General features: G+C 38.7%; 4 protein-coding genes and 1 pseudogene across 4 annotated transcripts; 2 read left to right on the plus strand and 3 right to left on the minus strand.

Annotated features, from left to right (window-relative positions):
• Positions 1–209: 209 nt before the first annotated feature.
• On the plus strand, positions 210–2819 carry LOC120140796 (cation/H(+) antiporter 2-like). The gene is made up of 3 exons (XM_039155780.1): positions 210–432; positions 501–1487; positions 1570–2819. Exons 1-3 carry the CDS (start codon positions 277–279, stop codon positions 2773–2775), a joined length of 2349 nt encoding a protein of 782 aa, XP_039011711.1. The 5' UTR covers positions 210–276; the 3' UTR covers positions 2776–2819.
• Positions 2820–3643: 824 nt separating this feature from the next.
• LOC120140992 (phenylacetaldehyde reductase-like) lies at positions 3644–4739 on the minus strand (the record flags this gene model as incomplete). Its single annotated transcript, XM_039155957.1, has 4 exons — positions 3644–3941; positions 4010–4192; positions 4301–4467; positions 4542–4739. Coding segments are annotated over 4 exons (696 nt in total), but the record flags the coding sequence as incomplete, so codon positions are not given.
• A 4418-nt stretch (positions 4740–9157) lies between these two features.
• Positions 9158–9763, minus strand: LOC120140993 (50S ribosomal protein L1, chloroplastic-like). The gene is made up of 2 exons (XM_039155958.1): positions 9463–9763; positions 9158–9361 (listed from the first exon to the last, which is right to left on the minus strand). The coding sequence occupies exons 1-2, from the start codon at positions 9754–9756 to the stop codon at positions 9158–9160; spliced, it is 498 nt and encodes a 165-aa protein (XP_039011889.1). The 5' UTR covers positions 9757–9763.
• Positions 9764–10079: 316 nt separating this feature from the next.
• LOC120140994 lies at positions 10080–11197 on the plus strand (annotated as a pseudogene).
• Positions 11198–11912: 715 nt separating this feature from the next.
• LOC120140797 (serine/threonine-protein kinase-like protein At3g51990) lies at positions 11913–13706 on the minus strand. Its single transcript, XM_039155781.1, has one exon. It carries the CDS (start codon positions 13526–13528, stop codon positions 12140–12142), a length of 1389 nt encoding a protein of 462 aa, XP_039011712.1. The 5' UTR covers positions 13529–13706; the 3' UTR covers positions 11913–12139.
• Positions 13707–14160: the final 454 nt, after the last annotated feature.

Consider the following 14160-nt stretch of genomic DNA (forward strand, 5'->3'; position numbering starts at 1 on the left):
GGAAAGAAAAGAGTTTGGTGTCGTGTATATTATTTTGTTGTAGGAAATGTGTTAAAAAAGCAAAGTTAAAGAGCCGTCCGCTTTTATATGAGCAAATCTTGCGGAACAAAGGTGGTCCACCAGAAAGCCAAGGAGACAGAAAGAGAGAAGAGAAGCAGCCCGAGCTTTCTTTCTTTCTTTCATGTTCCTTGAAAGTTGAAACCTCTGTTTTCAACCTGGTAGAGCAGCAGCAGCAGCAGCCATTGTTGTTGTCGTGAACAAAAGATCAAAAACAAGATGGAGGGAAAAGAGAATTTAATGTGTCAATCAGGGGACTCGTTTAACCCCTGGGTTACAAGCAGCTTCCAGGTTTCCTGCATTCTCGTCACTTCTCATTTCTTTCATATTCTCTTGAAACCCTTGGGACAACCTGGTCCTTTTGCACAACTTCTGGTGAGTCATTCAACTTCATTTTTGTATGTATATGTATATATGTGAATGTAGTTGTTGTGTACATGCAGGCTGGTGTTGTGGTCGGCCCCACATTGTTGTCCCGGATAAGCAAAGTTAAGGATTTCTTCATCCAGGCTTCTTCTGCAGAATACTATACGTTCTTCTCTTTCTTATGTCGAATGCTGTTCATGTTCTCCATCGGGTTGGAAACTGATATTCCTTATTTGAAGCGGAATTTCCGTGTTGTGAGTATCGTTGCGGGAGGGGGTTTGTTCTTGTCCTTCGTCTTTGCCGGACCTCTATTGTGGTTGCTCATCAAGGTGTTCAGAGTGGTTGATTACCGCCTCACGTTCTACCTTCTCATTTTTACCGTCTTGGCGAATTCAGCCTCTCCTGTCGTCTTTCGGATGATTGCGGAAACCAAGTCCGACACCGCCGATTTAGGCCGACTGGCGATATACGCTTCCCTCCTCAACGAAATGTTCTGCGTCGTGATCGTCGCTATGTTAACGGCCTGCACGACCAACCGAAATTTCAAGACTGCACTGGTTGTCACTTTTGTTACCGTGACAATCATCTTTCTCAACAAGTATTTGTCGTTGTTTTTCAATAAGAGGAACCGGCATAACAGATTTGTCACCAACAGTGAAATTTTCATCATCATGTTCCTTCTTACGAGTGTGTCTGCGTTCTTGGAAACCACAGGTTTCACATCAATAACATGTTGTTTTCTGGTAGGCCTCACGTTCCCTAGGGAATGCAAAACGTATCGGACATTGCTGCATAAACTCACTTATGCCGTCAATACCTTCATTCTTCCGGTTTACTTCGGCTACGCCGGATTCCAGTTCAATATAAGCAGTGTCTTTAATAATCTGACTCTTGTACTCTCCGTCATCATCATCGTCCTCTGTGCCGGCACTCGAATCGCCGGCACACTCGCCGCTTGCTATTACCTCAAGATCCCAAGGAACGAGTCTCTCATCCTTTCTTTATTACTCAACATGAAAGGCAATTACGACCTTATACTCATCAACACTCCTCCTGTACCCGGTGTAAAGTTCCTGATTCTCTACTTCCACCTTGTTCATAGTATATGCATTTGATAGCTGATTTTCTGTTCTTTGTTTGTTGCAGAAGCTGTGGGAAGGAGATATTCACGATTTGTTCGTCAGCGTCGTGATTCTCAACACATTGATTATAGCACCGGTGGTTGCCGTTTTGTTGAACAGAGACGAGTGTTTTTCTCATCATCCAACCACACTGGAAATACTTAATCCGGAGAGCGAGCTTCGTGTACTGGCTTGTGTATACATCCCACGCCATGTTTCGGGGCACGTTAGCCTCATCTCGGCATTGAGCGGCTGTCAAAAAGCGCCGATCAAGCCCTACCTGGTGCACCTGGTGGAGCTTCCCAAGAAAAGGAAAAGCAAATTGATGTACCATCAACTGGAAGACGGCGATCAATACAGCGACGAAGAAGATTATGGTGGAAACGATGTCGTCGAGATCAGCGATGCTCTCGACCCCTTCATTTCCGAAACCAAAATCTTGGTCCACCAATCTAAGATTGTATCATCACTTCTAACCATAGACCAAGATGTATGCGAAGGGGCTAAGGAGTTGCGTGTATCTATTATATTCCTTCCGTTCCATAAGCACCAGAGAATCGATGGGAAAATGGAAAACAGCATGGAGGAAATAAGGACTATAAACCACAAGGTTATCCGAGATGCTCCATGTTCGGTCGGTATCTTTATCGACCGTGGACAGACCGGATTCCAACAACCACACGGCTCTCCCACCGTGCAGAACATAGCGACATTCTTCTTCGGTGGCCCTGATGACCGTGAGGCTTTAGCATGCAGCAAGAGAATGTTGATGCACAGTCAAGTTAATCTAACAGTGTTCCGCTTCATACAAACCAATACAAGACAAAATTCTTGGATTAACAATGCTTCACAAAAGGACGAGGAGGTGATCATGGCCATATCGACCGCCGGGGCAGAGAACGAGATCGACAACGCCTTTGTCGACACATTTTACAACAGGTATGTCGCTCAGGGTAAAGCCAGTCTGGTAGAGAAGCATGTGAGCAATGGAGCAGAGACACTAGAGGCTCTAAGAGAGATATTGGACGAAATGTACTCATTGGTGATAGTAGGTAAAGGAGGAAGAAGGAATTGCCCCTTGACGACTGGTTTAAGCGATTGGGAGGAGTGTCCAGAGCTCGGCTCGGTCGGTGATCTCTTGGCATCGGCAGAAATGAATATGAACGGTTCCCTCTTGGTCATCCAACGACATCGACATTCCGAGACCGAAGACAACTTCATCACTCCATAGTCAATAGTTGTTGTTGCTACTAAAACTGTCGCTGCTACTGGCAATACACCCATGTAAACTATTTGTTCGATAGCTGCCATGCTAGCTCTTCCCAAAGGTTCTGCTTTATCCTAAATGCAGATAGATAGTTATAGTCGAACTGTTAGGCACTTTGGAATACGAGTTCAATTCCTTCAGAAATATAGATAATTAAAGCTACTGTTCGAGAAATTAGAATGATTCAAGATTGAATTAGTCATTAACGTTGTTTTCCCATGGATCAAAACAAGATGATTATTCACTTTCAGAAACCAAACCTAACATTATCAACCATTTACTGTACTTAATTATTTATATTCTATATAAAATTTGGTTTAAGCGGATAAAAAATGACATAGTATTAAAATTTACCCCCAACGTTTATTTAAATGATCATTTTACTTTGTATTCATTTTTTTGGAGTAGTTTAGTCCTAATGTTTAGATTTTTTTTATCAAAAAGGCCCCTATTAGATAGAGAGTGTTACTTGACTAACGTCAAAGCATGTTATTGATGTAATATTTTCACATGTACTTAATTTTTGAGGTGTCACATGCCATGTCATCATCTTGGGTGATATAGCATATGCCATGTCATCATCTTGAGTGTTGTGACACATATCATATCATTAGATTGAGTGAGATAACATAAGACATGTTAATAATTTAAAACATGTGGAAATACCATATCAGCAACGTGCTATAACTGTTAGTCAACTAACGATTCCTATCCATGAAGATAGTCATTTTAACCAAAAAATTGAAATGTTGGAACTCTTCAAAAGAAAATATGAACTAAAATGATAGTTGGAGCAAACATTGAGGCTAGTTTTGACATTTTGTAAAAAAACAAAGAAAGAAAACAGAACTAAAGACCCAGATGCTTGAAATTCCGTCCCCCAAGTGGCGAATTACAGAACCGGTAGCGGCAGATGAAGGGAAGTAGAGAGTAGAAATAACATGCTGAAAACAAGATGAAGCATTAAAATGAATAAACAATTTCAGATGGTTAAGAAGCCTTTCTCCTTCAAGCTTTCAATAATTTCCCTCAGGCCTATTTCCCAAGGAATGAAGCTGACACCCAAACTTGTTGCTTTCTCCTGGGATACCTTGAAGATACGCTCAACAGGCTTGCCATGATCTTCACATCTGTCATGAATTTTATTAGCATTTGGCAACTGATGACCTAAAAAGCAAGATAACACAATTTTGCTTACTTCGATTGGAGGCCCAAAGTAGGGTAAAGTTGATTCAAGGTCTTCAGAATCTCCGAAAACGGCACAACCTGTTCGACTAGGCAATATCGACCGGCAGCTGAAGGTATCTCAAATGCTTGAATATGCGCATATGCAACGTCTCGAACATCCACAAGCCAATAAGTTGAACTAGGAAAAGCGTTTCTCCTGTATCCATAAGATTTTTAGATGTTTTTACAACAAAAATGGCACAACTCCCGGAATCAGTGTTGAGTATTGTTTATGGTAAAATGTATGTTGTGATTAAAAATGGCACCTTTTGTGAAGCCTAGAACCACCTCGGAAGTGCTGTTTAGGGCAGGCTGTAAAAGAGGACCAAACATAAATCCAGGATTAAGCACAACCAAGTCGATCCCATTTGCTTTTGCAAACCTCCAGGCTGCTTCCACGGCTAGAGTTTTTGGGGCCATATACCAATGCTGCAAAAACCCAAAGTTGGAGAAGTAGATACTTTTAGACATTATGAAAAGACAGCAGAAAATGAACATATTACCTTACTTTTCTCACAAAAGTGTGGATCTGAAAACCAAGTCTCATCCACCACCGTATCAGGAGTACAAGGTTTTTCATTGTACACAACCGAGCCGATGGAAGCAGTTATTACAACTCTCTTGATGGAACGAACTTTGGCACATGATTTAAGAACATTTAGCGTACCCTTTATTGCTGGATCAATTAATTCTTTCGGAAAATGAGAAATCGAATTCAATGACCACAAGAAAATATAAGTAGAAAATATTTAAATTGTACGAAGATTTACAATTTTCAAGAATACAATTGCACCCCAAATCTCTAACCTTCCTCGATCAATCCTTAAACCTAATGCTTTATTTCAAGCGATCAGATGCTCGTATGTTTTCGTTCCCTAATGTGAAGATCGCTTCAAGGGACAAGCATGTCTTTGATCCGGGGCAATTACAGGTGATTTGGAGTGGATAATTTCCTACTATTAATCTCAACATTATATTTTTACTCATCCAACAACTCTATGTATAATTAAAAGAATTATTATATAATTAAATCATATCCCTAATTATATATATATATATATATAATATTTACTTAATAAATACAAATTGTCATAAAATAAAGATTTTTCACGTGAACAGGGGCTGACAGGGGCGAGTCCCCTAAATTTGGCCAAATTTCATTTAAACTCCTTGATCTTTTTAATTTTACTATTGGAGAAAATCAACTTATCAAGGCACATCCGATTACTGCAAAGAAAATCAACTTATCAAGGCACGTTTTTAAATTGACAGAGGATATTGACGGAGAATACTATCAGAGGTCTTTATGTACGAGAGCATGATAGAGAGTTAAGTACGTTTCTCGATGTTTGTTGTTGTGATAGTGTTGATCTTGTTTGATATCCGACCATATATGATGTAGGTTAAGAGATTAGATACTTGAAAGTTGTGTTCATTAATGTTGTGTGGTCCGAGCTAGCACCACATGGAGAGTCGTGCAAGGATTGTCTGATGTTATGTGGTATGGATATTGCACCGCTATGTTGTTTGATGTTGTGTGGTCTAGAACCTATGATCTCTCTATTTCTACATTGTGCTATGTGATATTCCTAGTAGTAGTAATGAATGATATGTATGTTTAGATGATTCATGCATGCCGTTGTCATGCAACTATGCTTATACTTGTATCACATGCTTAAATTATGAACTGCATGAATTGTCGTAGCATAGTTGTGTCACCGAGCTTGTCAAGCTCCGCATTCAGATGTTTTTATTTGTAGATGATTAGATTAGATAGCATCTGAGGAGCTTCATCATAGAAGAATTCCAACACCAAGTTGTGTTTAGAGTACAATATCTTAGTTCTTATTTAAGCTATGTATTCGTAGAACCTTACGTATTTTTGTTGATGGTCTGTAACTCGATTATTTTGTTATACTTTGATTTAAACTATAAGCTTTGTATTTTGTATAGCTTAACATATACTTATTTTAGTTATTACGAAGAACTGACTGTTTTAAAGATTTTTAATAATGAGATTTTAAAAATAAAAGTTAAACATTTTGGAAATTTTGTGTGATGTCTAAATTATTCGAATTAGAATTATATCAATTTTAAAGTGTTGCAATAATTTTTTATTAAAATAAATATTTAAATTAAACTAATCCTCACCTCAAAATCATATTATAAAATACAGAAAATAAACAGATATTTATGTGTCAAATTGTTAGGTGAAAAAAACAGATAATAGACGTAGTAGCGGTTATCGCTAATACTCATCCAATCTGGAATGAACCCAGACCCCCGGTAAGCGAGTTTCTGTCAGGTACCTAATCAGCGAGCAAAAATCATTCCACAGTTAAGCTCTTCTATTGGAACTATATTTAAAGTTATAGTTTTGCTGTCAAATAATTCAATCTTCTCAAAAACAAATCAATAAAGAAAAGAGAGTAGTAAAGAGAAGTTGGGTCGGTCCACAGAGATTTTAAAGTTTATGAAATTGTGGACTTTCTGATTTTGGATCTGGATAAGATGAGATAATATAGGGATTTAGATAAAAGATGATATTAAAAAAAGAGAGATTTTAAGTTGTTTAAAACATGATATAAGGATAAAATAAATTAATTAATTAAAAATAAATTGAGATAAAAAAAATTATTGTGAAAACACCTCAGGCTTTAGCTTTGCCTCAATTTCAAATGATCATCGAAATAGATTTTCACTTTGGATATCTGATGGTTACAGTCTACAGGGCCTAACCTGTAACTTGTTTCTCTCTCTTATAAATCGACTATCCAAAAGTTATTTTTGAATTTTAGTCCTTATGTGGACTAACTAGGACTATTGTCGTCAACACCAACTTAGATTTAAAGATCTGGAAAAACCCGACTCGGACTATGTTGTCTCAATGAGAATCGAGTCCGATCTCAATATCCCTTAACAGACCGCCGCTAAGTGTGTTCACAGGAAGTTGAACTTGCTACCAGTCGATTCTTTCTCCCAACTTTAAACCAAAACAACATCCAAACCAACGAGCTCTTTTTGATTTAAAAGCATTTTGGTTATAAAGTAAAGGCCGATTGTCAATTATATTCTCCATAAAATTACCCAAAGGTATTTAGGTGCTTTTCAATCATCACAATTGGAATTTATAGCCTACCCAAAGTAAAGAAGAAGAGTGAAATCTGAATGTGTTTTTAAGTTTATAGGGGGTATTTATTGCTTTCTAAATATCTAAAAATAATTAAAATATAATTTCTAAAAACAAGAGATAATTACTAAAGATAATTCTTGAAAATATTCAAACTAATATCTTAAAAACATGAGATAATTTTGAATTCAAATTTCAAAAACGCAACTAATACGTTCGTCCTTTTAGAAGCGCTGACCGGACTTTCTGGAAGCTGCTGACTCAACAGCATGTCAGATGTGGCATGCCCAGAGTTATGCCCACTAATCCAGCCTTTATTCCGAGAATAAAAGAAACTGCAGAATTCTGTTCTTTTAGTATAATTTCCATAATCTAATGCCTTGTACAGAAAATGAATTAAAACGAACAAATCAATCACAAAAACCAACAACTAAGGAGCAAATTAAAGACAAAATAATAACAAAATAAACCACCTATCAGATAGTTATAGGATACAATCTAATAGTTTAAGGTTAAGAAACGATAGAAATAGACGCGACTAAAAATGTTATAAAAAAGTATAATATTTTAGGTTGTTTCATTTTTTAATCTTAAATTAGATTATTTAAAAAAAAAAACTTTCGCTATAACTGAAGCTTAAAGTGAAATAAATTGAACCAAATTTAGAAGTTATGTAAGGATATTAATGCATGCAAATTCCTGATTCTGAAGTCGCGCAAGCATCAGCAAGCTAGTCTTGTTTGGTTTCCCATGATGGATAAAATAAACAAACGAAAATGTTCCCTTACCATAAGAACCAATAAGTCTAATAACCTTAAACTACTGATTCCCCCCCCCTCAATTAATGCACTTCTGGAGCAAGTCTCATTTTTATTTTAATTGTGTACATCATATGCTTGTTTCTAGTCCAATTAGATAAAAACAGAGATATTGAACTGTCTCAAGTTCATGGTTAGCATAAATGAGGTTAACCTAAATTTTGACGGTTGAAGTGGGATCAATTTAATCTATTTCACTTTACTCAGGTCTAATTTACATAGTGTTCTGCGCTCTTTATCAACTCTTTTGAATTTGCCCTTGCATGTGAATTCTACATGTATATAGACACGGGATTTGATGGCAAAACTTATGAGATAATGTTCTCGAATAAATTAATTCATGAGATAATGCACTCCCTAGATTAATTGCTCAAATAGGGTGAAATTCACAGTGTTGGCCGTAGGTCGTCATGCCATCCGGGCGACCTACTAGGTCGCCATTTCTTCCCGGCGAGCTACGAGATATTTTGCATGTGTCATGCACATCCCAACACGCTGGGCATCCGAGACCATCCGAGCGAGCTATGCGAGAGCATCCGAGGCCATCCGAGCGCATTCGATCGAGGCCATCCGAGGGGTAGGTCGCCATGCACACTGGGCTAAGTAACAAATATTACCTACATCGGTAATTAGGCTTTTATGCGATTACCTAAATTTCCTTAAGTAACAACGATTACCTAATTACCGATATAGATAATGAAGCAGCTAACCACAGCTCATAGGGACGGCATGACGACCTCCTTAGGAGCGCCTGACGACATATGTTCGAACTTTAGATTTCACCCTATCTCAGTAAATAATTTCAGTTAGACCTTATTTCAACAAATAATTTTTTTCAAAACTCTAACGCAACAAATCACCCGGATTTGATGTTAGAGGACTAACTTTTTAAATATTAAAGGAACGAACTTATAAAATTGAAAGTGTTGTGTCTTCTTCGGATCATATGTTGCATGTTTCAAACATAACATATTTTGAAGAATTGAAATTGAAATCAGACATGGACATTGTTTTCTTTCAAGAGAAAGTTACAAACTCGGGTCACGAACAGTGCAGCCACGTTGTAGCAGGTGCTTAACGAGCCATGAAGCTACGTAACCAGACGCTCAGGTCACGCAAACCACCTTTCCTGATGAATGCGCATCAGCGTCGGACTCAGGAGCAGTCTCAGTTAAAGAAGTTGACTTTTGGAATTTTCTTGACCTAAAGCTATGGTAGAATCTGAAGGATCAATGTTAATGCGGAAATGAACTTCAGCTGTCTCCACAAATTTTGAAGCTGCCATTTCCTTTAACAAAGATATGGCTGTCTTTACATCATACTCTTTCTCAGTTTTCCTTAACTTTTGAATTTCCAAGAATCTCTTAGACCTAATCTGCAGTTTGAACCCAATAACATTACAATCATATCTGATACACGCGTGAGAAGAATGGACCCAGAAAAGGGGAAAAGGAGTGAACTTTAAAACCCACATACTCTATCCATCTTAAGAGGAAAAACAGCTATTCCTTTCTTGAGTTTAGGAGGGGAAGCAGTGGCAGTATCAGCCATGGCAGCCATAACATGGTTGGAATCTCTTTGGGGACATGGAATACACCAATCGAGGAGGGACTTTCTGTGTCTGGAAGTGTTCAGAACAAGTGGGCAAAGAGAAAAGGTGAGTGTGTTGGATTTGAAGGATAGAATGGAAGGAGTAAGGTCTTGCGTCTGTACTGCGGATGCGGAGTAGGTTAGCGTCGGGAATGATGAAGGTGTGGAACAAGCAGCCATTGTTAGGAACTGACGGTGTGGTACAAGCAGCCAATTAAAGGGGGATGAGAGATTATTTAAGGTCTAGTAATTTTTGTTGATTATAGACCGGTCTTTCGCAATGTAACTGCCTTTTCATTTTGGGATAAATTAATATTTAGACCCTAAATTTTAATTTTTTTTTAGATTTGATCATTTTTATAGTCAATTTTAAAACTTGAAACTTTACCAAATTGATGCCCGGATTTGAACTTTAAGTTTACTCAGCATCTGAAATTTTTGAAGTATGCTGTAATGGGTTTCTTTTTATGCTTAGCATTCTGAATGGTGGTAGACTCTAAGCAATGGCTAAGTTGTGATAATACTCTGATTTTTCTTTTAATCTGTCATACTATTTCAATGCCTGGAGGTTCATCTTGTTCTTTGCAAGCATAATGTTGTTTTGTTCTTTGCATCTATTTATCATCTTGATTCTTGACTAAATAGTTCCGTTTTTAATTCCAGGCAAAGTTTGCTTCTTCACCAGGCAGCACTCAGCCTGCTGTTAGACCCTTTGTTCCTTCAAATCCTCCTGTTCTACGAAATGCTGATCAATACCAACAGCCAAACTACCTTGGGTTCTCAGTTATATCCCGTCTGTATAGCTACATCATTTTCATATTTGATGCCAAAGCTATTCATCTGAGACTGTGGTATACCGAATTACTTTTGCATGCTTTTCAGGGTGGTGCCAACCCTACGTTTCCTTTACCCCCTGGGGCTGGTTCACTTGGATCTGTCCCATCGCAAGTGGGATCAGTTCCTGGCCCAAAAATGCCCCAAGTTGTAGCTCCCAGCTTAGCACCTAAGGGATTTACGCCAGTGACTCGGACCAGTGATGGGCCCAATGCAACCACCCAGCTCTACACAGTTGGTGCCAGTACAACCAGCTGCAGCAACTGCTGCTCCACCAACTGTGCAGGCTCTTGATACTTCAAATGTTCCTGGTAATTGCTAGTTTCTTGGATGCTAATGCCTAGTGTCAAGCATGTTTATTGGATTGTGGTGATATTCTAATTGTATGGTACGTTCACCTCACTGCACAGAATTATTCCAAGAGGGTTTACTATTCAAGCGAAGTTTATGTTTACATCTTTACTCTTCATGTGAAAAAAACTTGTGGATGATATGGAATACTTGTGTTGATGGCTTGATCTTGTTTGTTTTTCAGCTCACCAGAAGCTGGTAATCACAACCTTAACTAGACTTTTAAATGAGACGTCTCAATCACTGGGTGGCGCAAGTGCAAACCCTGCTAAGAATCGTGAAATAGAAGACAATTCAAGGAAAATAGGCGCCTTATTTGCCAAACTCAACAGTGGAGACATTTCAAAAAAATGCTTCTGATAAGCTCATTCACCTCTGCCAGGCGTTGGACAATAATGATTTTAGTAAAACAAAAGAAAACTCTACAGTTGACTAATAATGGCAATGGCAGGGGCCATCCATAAATAGATACATATACAACTGTAGAATACATGGCAGATTAATAAGCATATGAAAAAGAGAAGCACATGAAACTGCAAGAGGCTAAACTGTTGCTTGGCAGAAAACAAAAAATTTCAAACTTGTGTTAACCTTTTGCATTGTTGGGTCATCTTCTTATCTCCATTATCAATGGATTTTTACTTTAAATAGAAAGGAATTTTGTGAGGAATAGTAAAGAAAGCAGCTTGTGTTGTCTCCCTACCAGATCTAACAGAATGGATTGACTTGGTTATTGCTTTTGTGCAGTCCTTTTCTGGAACAGCAAAGCCTGACCTGATACTCCTATTTTATATACTTTGGTATTCCCACACAAACAAACAATTCATGAATTAATTATTTGGCTTGGGTTTTGGCCCCGCCATTGATATGATAAAGTAGCAATAATATCTATGGATTTCCAGAAATGAGATTAAGACTATCAACATGAGAAAAGTGATCTATCTCTACAAAAAAATGACAAACTAAAAGCAAATCAGGTTTTGGCCCCCTCTCATCTGATTCAATTATTGGAATTCCTTTCCTAAACTAGTTAATGGAGGAAGGCTTGAAGATGAAATCAGATTTCCAGGAAAACCAAATCTTCGAAATGCATTATTTTGAATACATTATTCAGTTATTGTGAAAGTAGGCTCAAATTACATGAATCATACGTTTTGAATCAACTCATGCAGCATTTCCAACATATGTCTGCTTTGCAGCAAAGATAAGACTAACAGCCTATGAAATGGACATTAGCAAGGTCCTGATCTACATGTGAAAATGAACACCACATCAACAATTCAAAGAACCTATGAAATACACATGATGCAAGTGAAACTTGGAAGCCTCAAATTGCTCCATTGAGAACCATTTCAAAGTTTATGGCACAAACGGAATGTCACGTGCAGCCCGAGAACAGAGAAAATGTATCATCTTTGCCTGAAAAGAGTTGAGAAGTTTCTCCGGCTGATTGATTCCTCCTCAAGCCAAAACCAACATTCTTCTCTTCAACATATCGTTTTCTACGAAACCTATGACTCGAAACTCTGCTCCCTGATCTTGATCCAACTCCTGGCTTTTCAACTTTGTTAGGTTCACTCTCTCTCTCAGTACCATTCATGCTCGTGCCCATTAGTTCCATCAGGTTGCTACTGAAGCCCAAATCGGAATAGACTCTCGGTGAGTCCCTCACAGCTTGCCTACCAAATTTGCCATCCTCAGCGTTTCTAAACTCAACAGGACGCCCCATTGTTTCCACCATCATACATGGATTGTTAAAACCATTCCATAGATGTAAAGGAACCAATTTGCTCAAACCGGTTAACCAGCTGACCACCTCCTTCATAGCAGGCCGACGCTCCCTACATGACCTTACACATTTAGCTGCTATGACAGCCAACTGCTTCCTAATAATAGGATCCGCAGGAGGGGTGATCCTCGGGTCGTAAACCGCAACAATCTTCCCTTTCTTTACAAGAGGAATTGCCCAATCCACAATAGAAGGAGGTGAATGTGCAACATCAATAGCTTTTCTACCACTAATAATCTCTAACAGCAAGATCCCAAAACTAAAAACATCCGTTTTTGTACTCAGATTATCTGGGGTCACATAACATGGATCAAGATACCCCATGGTTCCGGCTGGAGGGGTTGATCTAAGCCTAAAATCATCAACGCCACAACTAAGTGCCAATCCAAAATCACCCAATCTTGCATTGAAATTCCCATCGATTAACACATTTGCAGACTTAACATCTCTATGGATAATTGGGGGGTTTTGTGAGTGAAGTGTCTCCAAGGCTTTGGCAACTTGTAAGGCCAATCGAATTCTTCGACCCCAATTCAAAGGCCTTGAAGAAGAGTTAGAGTGAAGAACATCATATAACGTGCCATTACTCATAAATTCAACAACCAATAAACGATCTTTAGCGTCATTACTAAAGCCAAGAAGATTCACCAAGCCGGGACTTTGAATCTTCGACAAGATTTCGATCTCGTTATCGGCTTCCGGGTTGGTTTCTTGGTTTCTCGAAGATGGTTTCTTAATGGCAACGTGGCGACCCTTGAGAATAGCCTTGTAGACGGAGCCGTGGCTACCTTTGCCTAGAAGCCTTTGGTCGGAGAACCCATTGGTGGCCGCTTCAAGGTCAGAGTAATCAAACTGTTGGATCCTGATGGGGTTTTCCAGCTTGTCGGAAACAGCCTTGGAAGATGAATGATGGGCGGTTGTGGTGGCGGTGGAGATTATAGACACTGCTGAGTCTGCTTTGCAAGAAAGGTAACCCATCAAGAAAAAATCAAGTGTTTTTCTTTCAAGGTCTTGTTTGTGAAATGGAAATTTTGACAGTGTACACAGGGAGATATGAATCAAAGAGTCAAGAAATTTTTCATTTCAATCCATGACTGCCAATGCGCCAAAGATCGAAGAGGAAAAAATTCTTTTAAAAAAAAAACTATATCGGAGACGAAAGGAAAGGACTTTTGGTAAAGATACGAAGTGGAAATGGCATCAGCTTAGGCGTAGACGCAGGGGCTTGGTGATGATAATATGAACAAAGAGATAGATCCCCACCAAATTGGAATCCCAAGTAAATTTTGAACCCGTCAATTAAGCCATGAAATGTGTAACAATTTGCAGCTTTTCTATTAGGTTTGATTCACTTACTGTTATGCTTGTAGAGTTGGTTACTCCGTGCATAGACCAAAATGCCTTTGAGTTCGTTTTGATTCAGAAGTGGGTATCGAACCATATTGTAATGATGTCATTAGTAGTGGCGGTGGTGTCAATCCTTTTATTTGCTGCTTTATGTGTGGTCACTAGAAAAGGGAAACCGAGTTTTCATGGTGCCCCCAAGCACACGAAACAAGAGAAAAAATATTCACGAGATATCCCAAAATTGTAGGTCACACACCAAGACC

The sequence above is a fragment of the Hibiscus syriacus genome, unplaced genomic scaffold (genome assembly GCF_006381635.1).
Source record: "Hibiscus syriacus cultivar Baekdansim isolate YM2019G1 unplaced genomic scaffold, ASM638163v2 tig00110788_pilon, whole genome shotgun sequence".
In the NCBI taxonomy this organism is placed as follows: Eukaryota; Viridiplantae; Streptophyta; class Magnoliopsida; order Malvales; family Malvaceae; genus Hibiscus; species Hibiscus syriacus.

Coding starts and splice junctions, on each gene's coding strand:
- LOC120140797 (XM_039155781.1), bottom strand. CDS start 13,528: ATGGGTTACCTTTCTTGCAAAGCAGACTCAGCAGTGTCTATAATCTCC.
- LOC120140993 (XM_039155958.1), bottom strand. CDS start 9,756: ATGGCTGCTTGTTCCACACCTTCATCATTCCCGACGCTAACCTACTCC. Junction 9,362..9,462: donor TTCCTCTTAAGATGGATAGA/GTATGTGGGTTT, acceptor TTCAAACTGCAG/ATTAGGTCTAAGAGATTCTT.
- LOC120140796 (XM_039155780.1), top strand. CDS start 277: ATGGAGGGAAAAGAGAATTTAATGTGTCAATCAGGGGACTCGTTTAAC. Junction 433..500: donor GTCCTTTTGCACAACTTCTG/GTGAGTCATTCA, acceptor GTGTACATGCAG/GCTGGTGTTGTGGTCGGCCC. Junction 1,488..1,569: donor ACACTCCTCCTGTACCCGGT/GTAAAGTTCCTG, acceptor TGTTTGTTGCAG/AAGCTGTGGGAAGGAGATAT.